This window comes from Stigmatopora argus, chromosome 15, assembly GCF_051989625.1.
Source record: "Stigmatopora argus isolate UIUO_Sarg chromosome 15, RoL_Sarg_1.0, whole genome shotgun sequence".
Lineage (NCBI taxonomy): Eukaryota > Metazoa > Chordata > Actinopteri > Syngnathiformes > Syngnathidae > Stigmatopora > Stigmatopora argus.
The window spans coordinates 6,656,446-6,674,968 of NC_135401.1; the positions used below are offsets into that span (position 1 = coordinate 6,656,446).

Here is an 18,523-nt window from a genome sequence, read left to right on the forward strand (position 1 = left end):
ATTTTCCCACTAGCTGATCATTATGTCTGCAATAATTTAGTTACTATTGCAATAAAGTAAGAAAAGTTATAAGTCCACGTGTTGAGAATGATTTAAATCGTAGATTCTTGTCGGTATTTAACTTTTGAAGCGTCGTGGCAGTGTTCAATAACATTCAAAAGGGGCGCTGTGACGGGAAAAAGCCACCCACTTCCGCCCTTGAAACCTGTCACCACGGTAACTGACAAAGTCTCGCGTGAGCTCCGTTTGTGTTTGAGCAAGCGAAGCTACATCCAGGGACTACGCTTGACGCGAGGAAGTGGAAATCATATGATTGGTGAAATTTTAAAAAGGCAAAATCAGCGTCAGGTGTCTTTTCGTCGGCCGGCCCTTGCGATAGCTTGCATGAAAGAAACCATCGCCGCAGCTTCAGCAGACATCCAGAACCACCCTATCTACGAGGAAGCCCGGGGGGAATTTGAACAATTCCGATTGCTATTATTTTTTCGGGGAGGGGGAGGCTAATGTTAGCTTTGTTTACATGGAGCGCGCGCCTCGTAGCCGCTAGCTTGATGCTAACCGAGTCGATTTAACCACATACGTATTCTGATGGTATTTATATTAAGCGATCGCATTGGTACTGCCGGGAAGGAAATTAATGGCATCGCCTGGCTTCTTTCCGTGCGAGGCAATTAGCGACGACTACACCGCGAGCGAGCTAGTTGGCTAAACTAGCGCGCCAGCTTCCGTTAACACGAGCCCCTTGAAGATGGCTCGACTACCACAACTTTCATCCGGACGATCGATATAATAATGTGAGGGATGATGACGACGTACGAGTGAGCGTTTCCATAACGAGCGCCGGTTTTCTGTATTTGTATACATAACGCTGAGCGGGGATGCTAGTGCTGTTAGCATGTTAGCTTCCCCGCGATCGTGAGCACTTCTCATTCATATGCGGACGCTAAACCAGCCAGTTTGTGGCGTATGGTTTACCCCGAGATCGGACTGAAGAGTAAAACGTAACTAGCCCCAACGTGTTCTTTGGATATTCTCCCCTCCATGCAAACCCAAATCCTCCCCGGAGAGGCGGCAATGAACCCGGTGAACGCGGCCGCCCTGTACGTGTCCGCCAGCCGGGCCGTGCTGCAGTGTGACCCGCGGCAGCCGCACACCTTCTCGGACATGTACACGCTGATGCCTTTCTTCCGACAGTCGCTGGCCTGTCTGGTCTGTGGTGAGTACCGCTCCCATTCTTACATTTACTATATATTTATACTGTTATTTATGGACACGTATGCGACGGTGGCGGCGTTTGACACAATTCCTCGTCGCCCGGGCAACCGATGCTTGGCCCCTGTCAAATTATACCCCCTCCCCCCTCCCCTTTATCAAAGCATGACTCGGCCCTTCGTTGTTATTTCTGTACTATTTAGTAAATGTTCATAGACACTTATGATCATTGCCGGTGTGTTAAGTCGTTGGCTGCCATTGACGATGATGGAGGTCCGATCTATTTGTATTGAGAGAGGATGGCAGTCCCTTGCCTCTAGTTCATAACGATTAAATGTCAATCGCGGTCAAAAATGCTGGAAAAAGCTGATTATGTAGATCAGGGGTGGCCAACTCCGGTCCTCGAGAGCCCCTATCCAGTCTGTTTTCCATATCCCCCTCCTCTACCATACCCGAATCAAATGATCAACTCATCAGCAAGCTGTCCAGAAGCTTCATACTGATCCCGATTATTTGATTTAGGTGTGTTGGTGGAGGGATGAGTGGGATTGGTCTCCTTGTACCCTGGGATAGGCTTCCATTCTACCCAATCAAACACGGCTCATGTTTTAAGTGTCTTTTATTCATCTTGGAGGATCAATTGCAGAAACTGAGCTCAAAACAAGATTTTTGCCGTTCCCCAGGTGAGCTGGTCCGCGATCCTTGGTCGGCGCCGCACCCTGGCTGTCCGCACCACGTGTGTCTCGGGTGCCGGGGCCAGAAGGTGGGGCGGGCGGCGTGCCTCCGCTGCCGGGACGCGACGGGCTTCCAGGAGGACAAGCAGCTGAACCTGCTGGTGCGGCTCTACCGGAAGCTGTGCGTCTACGTGGCCCACTCGGGGCTGCTGCCGTGCGTCAGCGCCAACGCTGAGCTCATGGCGCTGCTGGAGGAGGCGCTGGTGGGACCTACGGAGGATGCGGAATCATCGGACCCCCTGGATTTCTGCACAAGTAGGGAAAATGTTTGCAGTTAACGTTGTCATTAACACTCAATCCAGGGTCAAATGGAATATATTCATAACAGCGTGGGCCATTTTTTATCACCACGAATTATACATGTAGCATTTAATTAAAATTTTCATGACTATGCTAGACCCATCTATATTATACCCATACTATTTGTTCACTAAATTGAAATCCTTTTGGACTGGTCTAAACTAGCTATCGAAAGTCTTCCACAATTTGGTGACAGTTTTCCCAATTCTTTTTTCCCCCTGAAAGGTCAGATTAGAATGGCCTGTGTTGAATTATCATTTTTTAAATTTGCAGACGGCAAGCCAGTTGAGGACGGTGAATTGGTGGACGAAAGCTTGATGGACAGTGACCTGATAGATGGCGGCCTGGCGGAGGACGGCGACTTGGAGCCGGACGCCGAGTCCCCACCCGCTCCTGCCGAGGAGCTGCGCGAACCCGCTGACCTCTACCTGGAACCTGGGGAGTGCAACGGGGCGCTCCTAGAGAGCCTGGAGCCCTCCTCGCCAGAGCTGGAAGTCTGCGAACTGATGGAGGAGACGCCGCCCCCGCCGACGGGTCTCTCCGTTTCTGACACGGCTACGCTGGAGCTCAGTCTCACCACTGGACCCTTCACCACGGGCGCCTTCCCCACGGGGGCCTTCGCCCCCGCACCTGGCGGAAGGGAACTGGAGGAGGGCGAGGTGCTCCTCCTCAGCGTAGAAGAGGTCCTGCAGACTCTGGACCCTCTGCAGCCACCCGCCGACGCCACCCAGGACCGCCAAGCCCACATGTACTTGCAGCTGGACGCCGCCCACAATTACACGCAGCAACATACGGACAGGACGCACGCGAGTCCCGCGTTCCCCCCGCCCGTTCTCGCTCCCCCGCCCTCGTCGTCGCGTCACAAACGCAAGCGCTCGCGATCGGAGAGCGACCGCGAGCAAGTCAAACCGCTCCCCATCGCCTCCATCCTCCAGGGGCCGCCGTCGCCCCGCGCCCAGCACGCCGCGGCGCCCTCATTCGCTGCGCCGCCGCACGCTTACTCGTCGCTCTGCAACGGGGCGCCGTCTAAGCCCGCCCGCCACCATCACCACCACCACCATCATCACCACCACCCTCACCACAGCCACAGCAAGGGTGCCCGCAAGCACGGTGAGGTGGGCGCCAAAAAGAAAGCACGGTCGGGCAGCAAGAGTAAGGAACGCAGCAAAGAACAGCGGCTGCAGCTGTCAGGCTGCCTGGTGCCGCCTCCGCCGCCGCGGCCCCCCTACAAGAAACCCGTGGAAAAGAAAGGCTGCAAGTGTGGACGCGCCACGCAGAACCCCTCGGTGCTCACCTGTAGGGGGCAGCGCTGCCCGTGTTACTCCAACCGCAAGGTAAGAATAAGCCATATTGAAAATATTTCTGTCATTTACTTATAATATAATTCTGAAATTCATGTTTTATAGGCTCAGAAAGACGTTCGTAATAAATTATATTTCAAATTTGGTTTTCACCGAAATCTTAATTCCATAATCTAATTTGCATGAAATTTTTTAAAAGTCGTTACCGTATTTTCTCGCATATAAGCCGCATTTGTAACAAAAAAAGATGACTGAATCAAGGGTACGACTTATATGCATACAAGACTTACAACGTTGCTATACTCTTTTTCACCAGTAGATGTTGGCAAATTAACATTTACTTTTTGTTGGTTATTTTCTGTTTTGCGGTAAGAAAACAACCATTACTGGATGAATTATTAACTTCCTTATGATAATCATTTGCTTTTGATTCATACAGTTTCTCAGAAATACCACATGCAATGAATTTCCCTTCAAAGTAACACATGACTCCCTATTAAAACCCTGAATATGGAGGTGAAAATTGTGAATCGGGGGCGGCTTATACGCAAGAAATTGTAAAATTCAACGATTTTAAGGCAATTTTAAGGGTGCTCGTTGTTGACGTCAGCCAACAGGTTGATCATTTCCTATTTGTGTAGGCGTGCCTGGACTGCATCTGCCGCGGCTGCCAGAACTCTTACATGGCCAACGGCGAGAAGAAACTGGAAGCATTCGCCGTTCCCGAGAAGGCGCTGGAGCAGACGCGGCTCACGTTGGGCATCAACCTGACCAGCATCACCGCGGCGGCCGCGCTGCGCAGCCCCACGGGCAGCGGCCTCCGGGCCGGGACCCTGCTCAACGTGGCCACGGCGACCGGCGCGCCGGTGGCCACCGCCTTCCTGTCGGCCAGCAGCCCGCCCAGGGACCCCGCCTACGAGGACAGCCTGGAGCTGCTCATCGGCTGAAGCCTGAAAGGAGGTGGGCCAGACTCGTTGATTTCGATTTTTTATTTTTTTTCCTCCCGGTGCTCATTGAATGTTATGGCCGCTCGCCACACCTGCCCCTCCCCGAAGGGGGGCGCACTACGGCAGCTGCTTTTCTTCTGCGATCCGACTAGTGTGGGTTTGCCAAACCTCCTGTATCGTGCCTGCGTGTATTTGATCGTGTACGGCCGTGGTCCTCCAAACTATTCCAGAAGGGGCCGCAGTGGGTGTGGGTTTTCGTTCCAACCTGTAAGAGGAAACCTATCCTAGAAGTGCAATCAGTGGATTGCAGTCAAGTGCTTCTTTTTTTCAGCAGAAACCTCATTGGTTAAACTGTTTGTGTTGGATCGCTTGGAACAAAAACCTGCACCCACAGCGGCCCTCGAGGACTTGTTTGGAGACCTCTGGTCTACGGTCTCAATTCCTCCCCTTCCCCATCAAACTCCCCCCTCGAAGGCAATAGTTTTTAACGTACCGGCAACCCTGACATCAAAGCACTTGATTACGAGCAAAGAAAACCCAAGCTGTAGGTTGTTGTTACTGTTTTATTTCCCTCCCTTACACTATTTTTGTGGAAGCGCGTGTGTGTGCGCGTGTGTGTGCGTGTGCGCGTGCGTGTGTGTGCGCGCGTGCGTGTGTGTGCGCGCGTGCGTGTGTGTGCGCGCGTGTGTGTGTGTGTGTCCTAGTGCGTCATCACTGTATCGGTCCAGCAAATGAGGGACCAACAAAATATGAATTAAAAACCAACAAAAAAAGACTGCTAATGAACAACAGAGTGAGGACTCTGGGCAAAATAGAGCATCTCCCCCTAGGTAGCAAGCGGGTAATGACATAACAATGTTCAACATATATAATGTAATATTCCCATATGTGTGCGTTTGTATCTGTCTTTTGGGGCATTACTTGAAGCCGGATTAGTTTTAGTTGTTTTTTTTTGTATCGCAAAAAGTGTTGGATGAAAACATTCACTGCCATAAGAACATGGACACATTCAGTAAGAAAGACACGTCAATTAAATAATAGTTTTGTACTTTTTCACCGGTGTGTGTGTCCGTCTCTGTGTCTGATTTCAGTCTTTTAACATTCTGAAAATTGACGAAAAATATTAACTGATTGGCGATGATAGACAAATTAGAATTTCATTAAAGGTTAATATACAGTTAGCAACACATCAATAACATTCTTACTGTTATAGCTGCTCTAATGTTACAGGTTTTCTGGTGTTACAGGAAGTACAGAAAAAGAAATAAAACTTACGTTGACAAAAAATTTGAAATGATGACAATTATTTGTTATTAGAAGCCATTTATTAACAATACTTAAACGTAAAGTCTTACAAAAAGGCCATCTTGAAATACAGTTTTAAATAAAACCAATACGATTCACTGCAATTACAGAGCTCTGGGATTTGTTCACATATTGACCTTAAGAGGTCACTATTGTGCTTTCAATATTACAAAATGTAGATTAAAACGTTATTTAAAATATTTGTTTTCTGCCTGGGAAAATCAGCCAAGGACACCATGCGTTATTTCATAAATTAACTTATTAGTGGTGACAGATGCCCAATCCATTTTGACTGGGAGTCGAAAATGGATTGGAAGTCTATCACTATCAATAGCACTAAAACATGATCATCCAATGTTTATCGTTGTCCGTGGCAGTAGATAGTCCAAAATAGTTGTTCAATTTACTATTTAAAAATAGTTAGCATCATTATTAGCCTTAGCATGCTGTTTGCACATTTTTGTTACTGCACTTGTGTTTACAAGCCAAAGTGCATTGTACACTGATTGCCGTCAGTCAATTTGTGATATGTAACTCAAATTAGCTCCCTGGGTCATTGATATTGGCAAGCCAACCAGACAAACTGCAGTAATACCTCGATTATCGCGGTTAATGTGGACCATGCATGGCCGCGATAATTGAAAAACTGCGAAGGAGGGTCACCCCTATCAGTGCTGAGTCCTAGTAGCAACAGCGGCTTCTGGTTACGAGTTTCAGTGGGAATTTTCACATTTTTATGAACTTAAAAAAACAATAATTAATAGAAAAAAATCGCGATGTAGTGAAGCCGTGAAAGTTGAAGTGCGAAATAGCGAGGTATTACTGTACAATTTCAACCAACAATTCAATAGATAAAGCCATTTTCTTAGACCTCCTGATCAGCAAAATGCAACAAAAAATGTCTGCAAAGAAGTTTTTCCGTTTGCAAACCGTCAAGTCCAGCTGTTAATTGTGTCTCTGTAACTCAAGAAAACTGCTTTTTTTTGCATCCGCGAGTGCCCCCGCCATGAAATTGTGTCCAGCAGTTCCTCACGCCGCCTGCGGGGGAGCCCTAACCACATTTACTGTGAGCATTTAAGTAATGTGTTTTTTGTGTATCATTGGCGAGTCCCGATCGCGAGTTTAACCCACTAGGAAGGCCCCAAAGTAGCTGGCCCTGCCGTCGGCCTCCAGTGCGCTGGCGTTACCCACGGCCACGAAGAGGCGGTCCTCGGGCTGCAAGAAGGCGGTGCCCGCCTGATTCAGGGAGAACATTCCGGGCTCCCGACCCCGTGGCCAGCAGGCGCTCCGAGAAGACTTCATGAGCAAGATGGGGGCCGTGTAGGAGCTCATCTACGGAAACCGCGTTGGAACATTTCAAACATGGTATTTCAAGCACAACAGAATTTTTATAACAATTATTTTATGCATTAGAGTTGCCACACATAGTTAATTTAGCGAGTGACCAATCATTTTTGCCATTAATGGACCGGTCAGTCCATTGGAAAATTACCGTAATTACACATAAGCGACAAGGTTGGAAACTTGCATTGGAACCAAAATTATGCACGGAAGGTTTGACAATGCATATTATGTAAACACGTCATTATTTTTCAAAGCAGAAATATATCACATTTATAATTACTTTTAACTGCTTAGTCGTTGCAAAAAAAGCTTAAAAACATTCAAATGAAAGTAATTGTTATAATTAAATGGGGGTGATTCTACCTCGTGTTTTTGCGACCATGTCCGGTCTACATGAACCGCGATATTCGAGGGATTACTGTAATTACTATTAAGAGCCAGGGCTATAAAGAAGAAATGGCTGTTTGTTTGTTAATCAATGACCTGGTGATGACTTAATCGTGGCAACACTAGTATGCATAAAATAACTGACGTGAATTTTGTTTCTAACCTTTTTATAAATATACTGGACGAGCTGGGCTCCATCCTGTCCATGGTCCTGGTCCTGGTCCTGGTCCTGGTCCTGGTAGTGCTCCTCCTCCTGCTCCTTGTTCCAGTCCGAGGAGAGTCTGAAGTAGGTCTGAGCGTAGATAAAGTAGAGACCGGCCCGGGGCACCAGCAGCTCTCCTCCTCTCAACTCCACATTGTGCAAGAAGGATTGACCTCGGCGACCTTCCCATACCGTCACACGCTCGCCCAGGTAACTTCTCGTGACCTCTGCACACCAATATTTCAAATGTACTCAAGGTCATTTAAGGTTGGGTATGTTTAGTTTTCATTCAATGCCGGTTACTACTCAGTATTTTTTTCGACACATACTTCCATCATTTAATTTAAATGCACACAAACCATTTATTTAGTCATTTACCCTGTCCAATTGAATACGGCTTATATTTCAAAGTTATCCATTGTATGCTGGTTCTTAATTTGTTTGATTATAGAACATTTGAAGAATGAAAATTAAGAATTATGACTTTTTTCCCCTTTTTTTAATTACAAAAAACTATCAACAACTGAGAGATATTAAAATAGTGGCCTACTTTTTTGTTCTTTTAGAAAACATTCATCAACATCAGAAAAAATACTTTATTTGTAATATTTTTAAATAAAAAAGTTACTCCTTTCAAATGATAAAAAGTAAAATAACATCTACAAAAATATATTTAAAAGCCACAAAAATGTGGTCATTTTTAAATCAATGTCGCTTAAAAATATTCGACTTTAAAAATAGTCATTTTTCCTTGTTTTCATTTAAGACATTTTAAAACGTAATATTTTATATCTGTTTTGATTCATCGGATCATTACTTTCCAATTCGAAAAGATTGGATTTATGTTGTCGTCAAAGTTGGGCCGTTTTTACGTCAAAAAATCTATTTATATATTTTTCATACGAAAAAAACTGTTTAAAAAGATTCCCCCGGGTAACCCGGCAAACTTCCCACAGAGAAAGAAATTTGAAGCGAGCGAGTGTGCAACATAGCCGCAGGCTGAGAAGAGATAAGATCAAAAAAAGCTCCCAGCCCATTCTTCACCTCGTGCAAAAGTTCACTTCTAAAAGTGCTTGAGAAAAAACATCAGCGTTTTTACCTTCTTGCGTCTGTGAGGAAGTAGAGACGGCCGCGGTGGAGGTGGCGGTCACGTGGGCCGCCACGTCGGAGGGGCCTACGTGGCCGTCGGGGAGGAAAGGAAGGACGTCTGTCAGCTTATCTGCCAACCACACAATCACGCCAATTCGTTGAGGTGGGAAAGATCATTTGTCTTCTTTGGGTTAAGGCCGGCCGGATAAGCTCTTACTTGTCACGCCTGAAGATATTTCCTTCTCTAATCTCGTCGCCATCGCCTGGAACAAATACCACAACCACGTACTTTAGCACTAAAGAAGAATGTCCTAAATGGAGGATTTAAGAAGAAAAAGAACAGTCTTGAGGAACATTTGCTCCTGTCAACAGTTATACTTATTGTCATGAAATTGGGGCGATTATATAAATTAAAATGAAATTAGCCATTTTAGTTGGAAGCAACCTTATTAGGGGAAAAAATCCATGTTTTGAAGGTTTGGAAAAAAATTCTCCACCCACTAGTTTGACTCATCATCAACAGGATTACTACTAAAAGTCTGAAGAATCCATGTTTTGGAAGAGTCATCACTTTGCATGTTTTTGGAATGTGGGAGGAAACTGGAGTACCCGGAGAAAACCCACATGGCCCCGGGGAGAACATGCAAACTTCACATAGTTAGCTCAGACCCTGGGATTGAATCCTCCATCTCCAAAGTATGAACACACAAAAAATTCAAGGAGCTATTTTGAGTGTAATGCAACCGTTTCGAGGTTTGGAAAATTGCCCGTCACCAGTTTGTAATAGGTCGCACAAAAAAGGCTCAAACACCCATTTTTGAAACAAAACCAGGCTAACAAAACTGTTCTAAAACGGAAAGAAAACCTTCTCAATGTGGTAGCGAAGTTGTTGCAGGACTTGCCAGCAGGGGTCGTTCTTCTGGTTGGACGGAAAGTTGAGATCAACGTCAGTCAAACATGACATACTCCCATCGGAAAACCCGTCCTGCATCTGTAAACAACCGTGAATGGAAACCTCTAGAACATTCAATGATCGTCAAAAATCGAATTATCCAAATCCTCTATTTTAGACTTTAAATATGGTTAAAAACTATAAAAATGGAAACAAATTTTTACTTGGGTTAAAACACAAATGTGATTCATTTTTTTATTAAGAAAGCAAAAAAATAAACACTTGTTTATTTTATAAAATTCTTTAAATAAAAAAAGGGAAATCGTCAACATCTTATGTTTTTTTTAAATCTTATGTGTTTCCTAATTATTCCCCGATTTTTAATAGCTTATTCAAAGTAAAGTAAGCCAAAAAAAGTTGAGAAAGCAATAACTTATTTAGTCCTATTATGGTAGTCATTATGGGGGTGATCCTACTTTGCGGGGTTTTCGTTAATTACGACCATGTCTGGTCTACATAAACCGTGATATTCGAGGGATTACTGTATTGTTATCATTTTTATGAACGTATTTTTATGGCAAAAGGTAAAGAAGACTGTAAATATTCTGATTTCTGCAGTCCCACGATAGATCATTTTTGGTTCTAATGAACATTTCCAGCTAAAATATAAAGCCCCGCTCTTTTATTTGAGCCGGTTAGTCAACAAAAATAATCTGTGACTAATCGTCTATCAAAATAATGGTACTAGCCCTAATTTCAACACACGCTTCCAATTAAATTTTGTCTTTCAACTGAAAACATGTTGACAAAGAGCTTTTCCCCCCTCATGTGATTGAACATTAACTGATGATGCAAGTCTTGAGATTTGCCTGAAAAACTCTGCGTCCTATTGAAGATGGCCTTCCATGCGCTCCCTTTTCCGCGAAGCGCTCGCATTCCTGTTTGATGAGGCGAAACTCATGACAGCGACTTTAACTTCCGCACTTTGACGGCGTTCATAAAGTCCAACAGGAAGGAAGGAAGGAAAGAAGGAAGGATCCGCCTACCGTGTGCAGGACTCTGTTGAAGAAGACAACGCTGACCACCAGGGCGAGGGTCTGCACTAGCACGGCGCCCAGGGCCACCAGCCAGAAGCCGTGCGGGGAACCCCAGGAAGTGCTCATTTCGATGCCGCGCCGCCAAGTCCAGCGGACGCCACGAGGAGGAGGAGGAGGAAGAAGAAGAAGAATAAGAAGAGGGAGAGAGAGAAAGAGGGGAGGAGGAGGAGGAGGAGGAGCAGTAGGGTGTCACAGTTTGGGGTTTGACTGCATCATTACAGCAATTCATGTTGGAAGGAAGGCAAACATTTAAAGGCGTTATGGGAAATAGGGCTGCCAAGTTTGGATTTTCCTTCAAATCAAGATTGAAATATTTGGAGCAAGGCAAAAAGAGTTTAAAGCAATTTTTTTAACAAAGTCAGCAAATAGCCGAAGTTCTCCATCATGTGAAAACTGACAAACTGTGCCTACATAAGTTGATGTTTCAAAGAAATGTATAAAGCTATGCAAAGGACTGAAAAGTTCAATTTGGGGAAAAGATATGAACATTCTGTAGAAAAATACCAATTAAGCTTACAGGAAAAAATGGTGGCAAATTTGAAAGCAGTGACCAAAATTGTATAGACTCACCAAAAAAATAATGCAATAAAAAATGGAAAAAAATGTTAACCATTGTAATCAATGGGACACATTTTAATCTAAAATTGTTCACATCCTTTTTTTTGGGTGCGATTGACGCTGATGGATGTCCAATCTGTTTTTCCTGGGAAAGGCTAGCAGCAAATTAAAGGGACAGAGACAACAGCTTCATCTTATTTAACAAGGTACGTAGACCTGAATAATGATTTTATTTTTCAATCAAATGTGAATATGAATTCCAGATTGCCCACCATCGTGTTGCCATTAACACACATTATCGCCTGCACTTGTACTAAAATGTAAGTATAACTGACAAATGGTTTCCATTGACAAATATTTTGAGCAATGTGTAAGTCATTTACACTCCAATTGTCTGTCCCTTTAAGGGATTTGGAAGGTTAAAAGTTCTTACGAGTTCATTACAGTGACGAATTGGAAAAAAATAATCATTAATGTCAGCCTGAATATAGACCGCACGTTCTGTTATTTATTTATTAATTTTTTTAATTCTTCTGGATGTCTTTCATGCGTGTCAGTCGTCTGTGAGTAATTTCCGTGAACGTAGATTTATGTCTGTGGCGCAAAGGCAGCACATTTTCACATCAGGATGAAAAGCACTTGGGGGGGAAAAATGTACTTCCTTCAATTGTAGACGTGATCTACAACTTTTTTTCCCGAATGACCTCTACATTGTTAAGGGGTGGTCGCCATAGTTGTCATTGGCAGGGGAATCGTGAAAAAAGGTACAAAGTGTGCAAACAGGGAATTCCAAAAATTCCCAAAAAGTCTACACACACCCAAGTTTTACGATGTGAGGCAAAAATAATGGAAATCTGACAACAACCGGGAGAGCTGGCGTTAAATGTGAACCTTCCCGTGCCATTGTCGACGCTGGGCGTCCAATCCCTTTTGAGTGGGAGGGGCGAATGAACGAATAAAACGCTCATTCAAATCCTCCCTGTCAAGAGATTGGTTGTCCGTTGCTGTCAATGGCAGACGAAGAGTTAATCTGTCATGGCCTCCAGTTGTTGACTTCTGAAGGAAGGGCCATTTCCCCTAAGGGAGGGAAGTTGACACCCTGAGAGAGCCCCCCCTGCCTCCCAAATTATAGCAGCAAGTTAGCACATGTATTCCTTAAACAACAACAACTAGGTGCTTCATGCAATTGAAAGAAGCCATTCCTTCCTTTAACGCCCACAAACTTGTCATTTTTCCTGGCAGGGTCACATTTGTGCATTTATTTTATTCCCCTTTAATTGAAAAATATGCATTATACAGAAAGATTAACACAGTAAGCTTTGAGACATTTTTTTTGCCCATGATGAAAGAACACAAATAGTGGTGCAACACTTGCAGACAGATTACCGAGTAGTGTTACACATATTATAGTACCGGAAAGTAAACCGATACCACTAAAATGAAGTCATCAGTATCCGGTACATTAAGAAAAAAATGTACCGATGCCACGCAAAATGTTTTTTAAATTTAGAAGTTTCCCTTCCCAAGATGGCCGCCCGTTACACACGCCGCCGAAGAAGGTTTTATTCAGGTTAACCAAGCATTAAACCATTTCAGCCTTTAAAAGAATGATTATCACCGATTTATATGAAAAGTTTGTGGGTTTTTTGTTATTTAGTTTTTTTTTTTAAATGAAATATGATATTTCTCAATTGTGTTTTCAATTCACTTACTGGGACTTTTGAATGAAATTGGCCAATTTTGATTTCTTACAGCACACTGCTTTGAACTCGCTAGCCGTGGCTATAAATTGTCGCCGAGCCATCGAAGGTAGGAGTTGAAGGACCTCACCCCGACGTCTAATCTGAAAAAGCCAGTGGCAAGGCTGAAGCACACGTGGAAGCCGTCCAGGTGGTGCTCGGTGGTGACCGCCACGCCGGCGCCCCTCAGGCGCCGCGCGTACATCAACCCGTCGTCTCGCAGCACGTCGTACTCGCACGTCATGACGTAGGCCTTGGGGCACTTGGCCAGGACTTCGGCTTCCGCCAAAAGGGGTGACGCGCGCACGTCCAGCAGAGTCGGGATGACTTGCAGGAGTCCTTTGCGGGTAACTAAGCAAAATTGCAATGTTATTCACGTCATTTCTATTCATCTAAATCTCTCAACATTGATTTTTTGCCTACTTTTCATGCTCTCCTCCCGCACGGGAAGGAAGCCCTTCTGGTACTCGGGATCGAGAAGGACGGTCCAGTCCACGCGGGCCCTCAGCTCCGGCGAGAGCTCGGCGATGATTTCGTTGGCGAGGAAGCGCGGCTCCAGGGAAAGGTCGGCGTCCAGGTACTGCAGCCATAACTGGATCATGAAGGAACGGCTGAGGATGACCATGTCGCGGTTTTGCTGGTAGGACGGAGTGTTGAAATCCAAGGCTTGAAGGACCGGGTAGATCAAGGCCTGCACGCTGAACTTCACGTGCATGCTGTCATCGGTAGCAATCTTTAAAAAAGAAAAAAGACAAATATGGAGGCGGATTTCTGCCGCAGCCCCGGAAAAAAAATCATTGTGTATAATGCATACCTGTCAACCTCTGCCGATAACTGCCCTTATAAATGATTATTGATTCCCCTTACAAACCCCCCAAAAAACCTTACAAACACCGTACGACTCGTACGAGTCGTACGGTGTTTGTAAGGTTTTTTGGGGGGTTTGTAAGGGGAATCAATAATCATTTATAAGGGCAGTTATCGGCAGAGGTTGACAGGTATGATAATGTTAGAGCCAATTTCATCATATTTGACTTTCTTAACCCTAACAGGGGTCTTCATCACGAGGCCACTCACCGTCTGAGCGAGCGCCGCCGACAGGTTTCCGCCCGCGCTGTCCCCGGCTACCCCCACTCGCAGCGGGTCCACGCCGTACTGGGCCAGCACCTCCGTGGAAAGGAAGCACCTGGCGGCCGCCAAACAATCCAGGTACGCCGTCGGGAAGCGTGTCTCGGGATACATACGATAACTTTGCGAGAGTATGAGATGTCAACATGAGACAAAATATTTCTCGGCCAAGCTCCGCACCAAATTTGAAACTCACTCGACCGAAACCACGACCGCGCGGAGTTCTTTGGACGTTTGGCGGCTGTTGTAATCGTATTCTTCATCAGCTGCAAAAACAGAAATAATAGATTTCACGCAAATAGCACCAAAAGAAAGGAGGAGAGATGGTGACTAACCGGGGCTTCCGTAGGCCCAGCCTCCTCCGTGGATGTACAGCAGCCCCCTCTTCAGACGGCCCTGGCCAGCTTCCGGCGGGGGCTGGTAAACCCGCACGGGCACGCCGTCAAAAGCCGTATCGCTGACCGAGCACCCATCCTTATCGGTCTCGGTCTTGGGTTTCTTGATCGTGCCGGGGGTCTCGGAGTTATCACGTGCCAGTTTGATGTGGTTTCCAAAACCAAGCCACTCAAAAACGAGACCCTGAAGCAAGAAGAAGGCCATGCCAGAATCGGATTTTATTTTGAGAAAACATTTTTGAATATGGCTCACACAAGACGCTTAAATTCAGCCTGCCTTCTGTTGTAATTCTTAGTTTTAACACTAGAGGGAGCTCGTCACTTGAGCAATGTCTGTCCATTAGGTCAGGGGTCAAAACATGCTGAAATCAATCTACTAGGAAACTTGATATACAGGATCTCTTTTTTTTTTTTTTTTTTTTTTTCATTCATCTGCTATTTAGAAGAGTACCCAACCCTTGACTAATTGTGCCTTTCACCACAAAGCCGATGTCGCCACGAGAAGCAATGGTGACCATTTGTCCTCACGTTAACTGGGAGTGACCGTTACTGCATTGTTAATCAGAAAAAACGGCGTTCTTTGGAAATGTACCCGTTCAGCACGTCTTTTATGTCTGAATGTGTGGTTAAATTCAGCTTTCAGGGTAAATTTGCTCTAGTAGTGCCATAGCTGGAAATGTTTGTATTATTTGGTCTTATTACTGTCAATCAAAAGCAGCCAATGAGTGGAACAGCATTTTGCCCTGACCACCTTCGAGCTCACTCACCAGGCCTTTGAAAAATCGGAGTATGTCATCCAGCAGCAAAAGCTTCCCCTGCTGTCGAATGGCAGCAGGCAGCGGCTTGTAAAGCGAGTAGCGGAAAGCCACGGCCAGGCCAGCGGCAATGGCCGCCGACAGCAAGCACGGCAGCAGACACATCCTGGAAACTGGAGGTAATCTCGTAGCGCAGGTTTGCCCCGCTGACACTATGAAAGTGCAATAATTGTCTTAACTGGGACAAAGATAACAGAGGTAAATATCCCAAGACTGGGAGGGGTTAGGCCGGCCTTTCCAGTTCAAACAAAGCCACGCCTTATTAATCATTACAAGTACTAAATAGCTTCTAAAATATTATTATTTTGCTTGGTTAAATTCTCCCACATATTTGTTTCAAACTCATTATGTTCATATTAAAGTGGAAAACAAAATATTTTTATATATTTTTAGATTTTACAAAATGATATTTGAACCAAAATCACAGAAAAAAATGATTAAAAAATTACAATTATTGATTTAAAAGGGAAACTCATGAAATATAATATACATCTATAATCTTCATTTTAATTTGATCCCAAAACAGAAAGTCGGTACTCATGATTTACTTTTTCGGGCCACAAAAAATGATGTGGTGGGCCAGATTTGGCCCCTGGGCCGCTACTTTGACACCTGTGCTATACATGGTCATTTTTGCAAGCAAAAGCCTCACTATACATGGTCATCATAAATATTCATGGACAAAATATAATAAACATCAGTCTGTGTTTCAGATACTATTTTAGACCAACAGAGAAGGCCTTGCAGGCCCTGATGGCCCACCACTGAGTTATTGTATACAATGCAATGAAGCATTCTTTGCGTGTCAAATTTTAAACTTTTAATGGAGTCAGATGGCTTGGAATAATGGTGAGTTGATGTAAAATACTAAGTCAAATAATAATCAATATTTGGTGAAATTGGTTTACTAATACGTACTGTTTTATAGCATCAAGACCACAAAACACGACTTTTCTACGTCATCTTCAAAACATGGACATTGAGTTGGAAGGACAAACCACCTCTTGGAGCGCAGTAAGCAAGCCACCAACCTTTCCACTTTCAATGTGACGGGACAATATGGGCGTGGTTACACCTATTGGTGACGCAGCCGAGTTAATTAAGCGCATGCGCAGTAGCCCTTCCTTTTGGGAACCATTCCCTACGCTGACGGTCGGCGAGAACGCCAACCAGGTAAGGAGTAGAGCAATTTACTGACCTAAATGCGTTTTTAGCACACTATTGGGAGATTTTTCAGCAATCAATTGAGCCCAAAATGCCAACAAATCTCTTAGTTTAATGACAGGTTTAACACACCGTCGACAATTTAAGTTTGGGCTTCTTTTTCTGTGTGCTGTATGTTACTAGTTAGCATTAGCGTTAGCGTCACGATTTGACTTTAAAAGTATGTTGTCCGTTTTCTCTCCATTACTGATTCGTGTAGCAAGACTTGACATTTAATCAAACAACGCCGAGACATCAACCGACCATTTGCTGGGTAAATGCTCAATCTAGAATGTTATCCAGAGGCACGACTGAGTTCCTGGTAATGATAGTTTTCATTGCAAGTGCTAAACACCCGTTTCCGATTTGTAATTGTTCTGTTTTTACAAAAAAAATCACTTGTGCAAAACTGGTAAGCCAACTTGCCTGCCTGTGTATTTAATCGCCTTGTCTGGAAAAGGCAAAATAGCACTCACTAACTTATTTTCATTCTTTATCTTGATCGTTTATAAATTTCTTGTTAGATTGATCTATCCTGTAATTGTTTGGCAACCTCTAAATACCTTGGTTTAATCAAGTGTTCCCTCAAGATAAAATCTGTTGAATCTCCAGGCTCTATATGCTAATTTATGCTTTTTTGTGTGCAAATTTTCCCTGTTTAGCACCAAGATGCAGCTCTTCTAGCATGCCTAGATCACTATTGAGGTTATAGAAGAGGAGACTGGGCCAGGTAAAACTACCCCCCCCAAAAAAGGTGAATCACTATTCTATATATTCTAACTTTTGCTATTTTTTTTGCATGCAACAGGCCTGAGAGATCTTCTTCACAAGTTGCCCACTTGAATCATATGGTGTCTCTGTACTTCTGAAATCCAAATTAAATAAAAGCCTAAATCATCATGGTGATGTTTCACTGGCCATTCATTTCCACAGCTCTTTGACTAAATCTTTAAGGTAAGAAGGATCTCAGTTAATGTTAGAGCAGGAATTCTAAGTATTTATTCCCATTTTTTTTCTAAGTGTTTATACCCCATTTTTTTCCTAATTTTATTCTCCCAGCTTTTCTAAGTTTATTTACCCCATTTTTTTCTAAGTGTTTATTCCCCCAGCTTTTTTTAAATTTTCTAAGTGTATATATCCATTTTTTTCCTAATTTTATTTTCTAAGTGTTTATTCCCCCAGTTTTTTTAATTTCTTATTTTATTTTCATTCCCCCAGCTTTTCTAAGTTTATATACCCCATTTTTTCCTAATTTTATTTTCCAAGTGTTTATTCCCCAGTTTTTTTTCTAAGTGTTTTTTTATTTCTTTTCATTCCCCCAGCTTTTCTAAATGTTTATACCCCATTTTTTTTCCTAATTTTATTTTCCAAGTGTTTATTCCCCAGTTTTTTGTATTTATTTTCCTTCCCCCAGATTTTCCAAGTGTTAATTCCCCAGTTTATTTCTTTTCATTCCCCCAGCTTTTTTTTTTATTTTGTAAGTGTATATACCCCATTTTTTTCCTAATTTTATTTTCTATGTGTTTATTCCCCCAGTTTTTTTATTTCTTTTCATTCCCCCAGCTTTTCTAAGTGTATATACCCCATTTTTTTCCTAATTTTATTTTCTAAGTGTTTATTCCCCCAGGTTTTTTTCTTCTAATTTTATTTTGTTTATTCCCCCGGTTTTTTTACAAAAAATTATTTAAGTGTAAAATTGTTTTGTGAACCTTTAACTAAAATGTATTGTCTTATGTCTACAGGTGGACAAACCAGAGAAAAGACTAGCTACACCAATCAACACTTCAATGTAATGCCAACTAAGTATGTTGAAATGTTTACCTGTAAATAAATTTTTTAACTTGGATTGTTACTTGCATTTGTTAGATAAAGACA

The 18,523-nt window shown here is 43.6% G+C and overlaps 3 protein-coding genes and 1 long non-coding RNA gene across 13 annotated transcripts; 2 read left to right on the forward strand and 2 right to left on the reverse strand.

Annotated features, from left to right (window-relative positions):
- Positions 1-223: 223 nt before the first annotated feature.
- msl2a (MSL complex subunit 2a) lies at positions 224-5,550 on the forward strand. Its single transcript, XM_077620139.1, has 4 exons — positions 224-1,216; positions 1,896-2,201; positions 2,520-3,580; positions 4,189-5,550. The coding sequence occupies exons 1-4, from the start codon at positions 1,042-1,044 to the stop codon at positions 4,492-4,494; spliced, it is 1,848 nt and encodes a 615-aa protein (XP_077476265.1). The 5' UTR covers positions 224-1,041; the 3' UTR covers positions 4,495-5,550.
- A 253-nt stretch (positions 5,551-5,803) lies between these two features.
- On the reverse strand, positions 5,804-10,939 carry LOC144089380 (tumor necrosis factor ligand superfamily member 10-like). Of its 3 annotated transcripts, none has more exons than XM_077620141.1 (6): positions 10,760-10,939; positions 9,687-9,740; positions 9,039-9,084; positions 8,832-8,951; positions 7,694-7,959; positions 5,804-7,131 (listed from the first exon to the last, which is right to left on the reverse strand). In XM_077620141.1, the coding sequence occupies exons 1-6, from the start codon at positions 10,874-10,876 to the stop codon at positions 6,922-6,924; spliced, it is 813 nt and encodes a 270-aa protein (XP_077476267.1). In that variant the 5' UTR covers positions 10,877-10,939; the 3' UTR covers positions 5,804-6,921. The 3 variants fall into 3 exon arrangements, with proteins under 3 accessions (XP_077476267.1, XP_077476266.1, XP_077476269.1); XM_077620140.1 differs by having other exon boundaries at positions 9,687-9,812; positions 10,760-10,938; XM_077620143.1 differs by lacking the exon at positions 9,687-9,740 and having other exon boundaries at positions 10,760-10,938.
- Positions 10,473-18,494, forward strand: LOC144089383 (uncharacterized). Of its 8 annotated transcripts, none has more exons than XR_013305053.1 (9): positions 10,473-11,574; positions 11,632-11,688; positions 13,123-13,747; positions 14,160-15,564; positions 16,159-16,294; positions 16,374-16,970; positions 17,311-17,378; positions 17,457-17,602; positions 18,391-18,494. It is a non-coding gene; the product is annotated as an uncharacterized LOC144089383 (long non-coding RNA). The 8 variants fall into 8 exon arrangements; XR_013305054.1 differs by lacking the exon at positions 11,632-11,688 and having other exon boundaries at positions 10,474-11,574; positions 13,123-13,258; positions 13,331-13,747; XR_013305055.1 differs by lacking the exon at positions 11,632-11,688 and having other exon boundaries at positions 10,475-11,574; positions 14,160-14,316; positions 15,346-15,564.
- LOC144089382 (neutral cholesterol ester hydrolase 1-like) lies at positions 12,613-15,669 on the reverse strand. Its single transcript, XM_077620145.1, has 6 exons — positions 15,398-15,669; positions 14,571-14,814; positions 14,432-14,501; positions 14,185-14,356; positions 13,531-13,840; positions 12,613-13,458 (listed from the first exon to the last, which is right to left on the reverse strand). The coding sequence occupies exons 1-6, from the start codon at positions 15,548-15,550 to the stop codon at positions 13,151-13,153; spliced, it is 1,257 nt and encodes a 418-aa protein (XP_077476271.1). The 5' UTR covers positions 15,551-15,669; the 3' UTR covers positions 12,613-13,150.
- Positions 18,495-18,523: the final 29 nt, after the last annotated feature.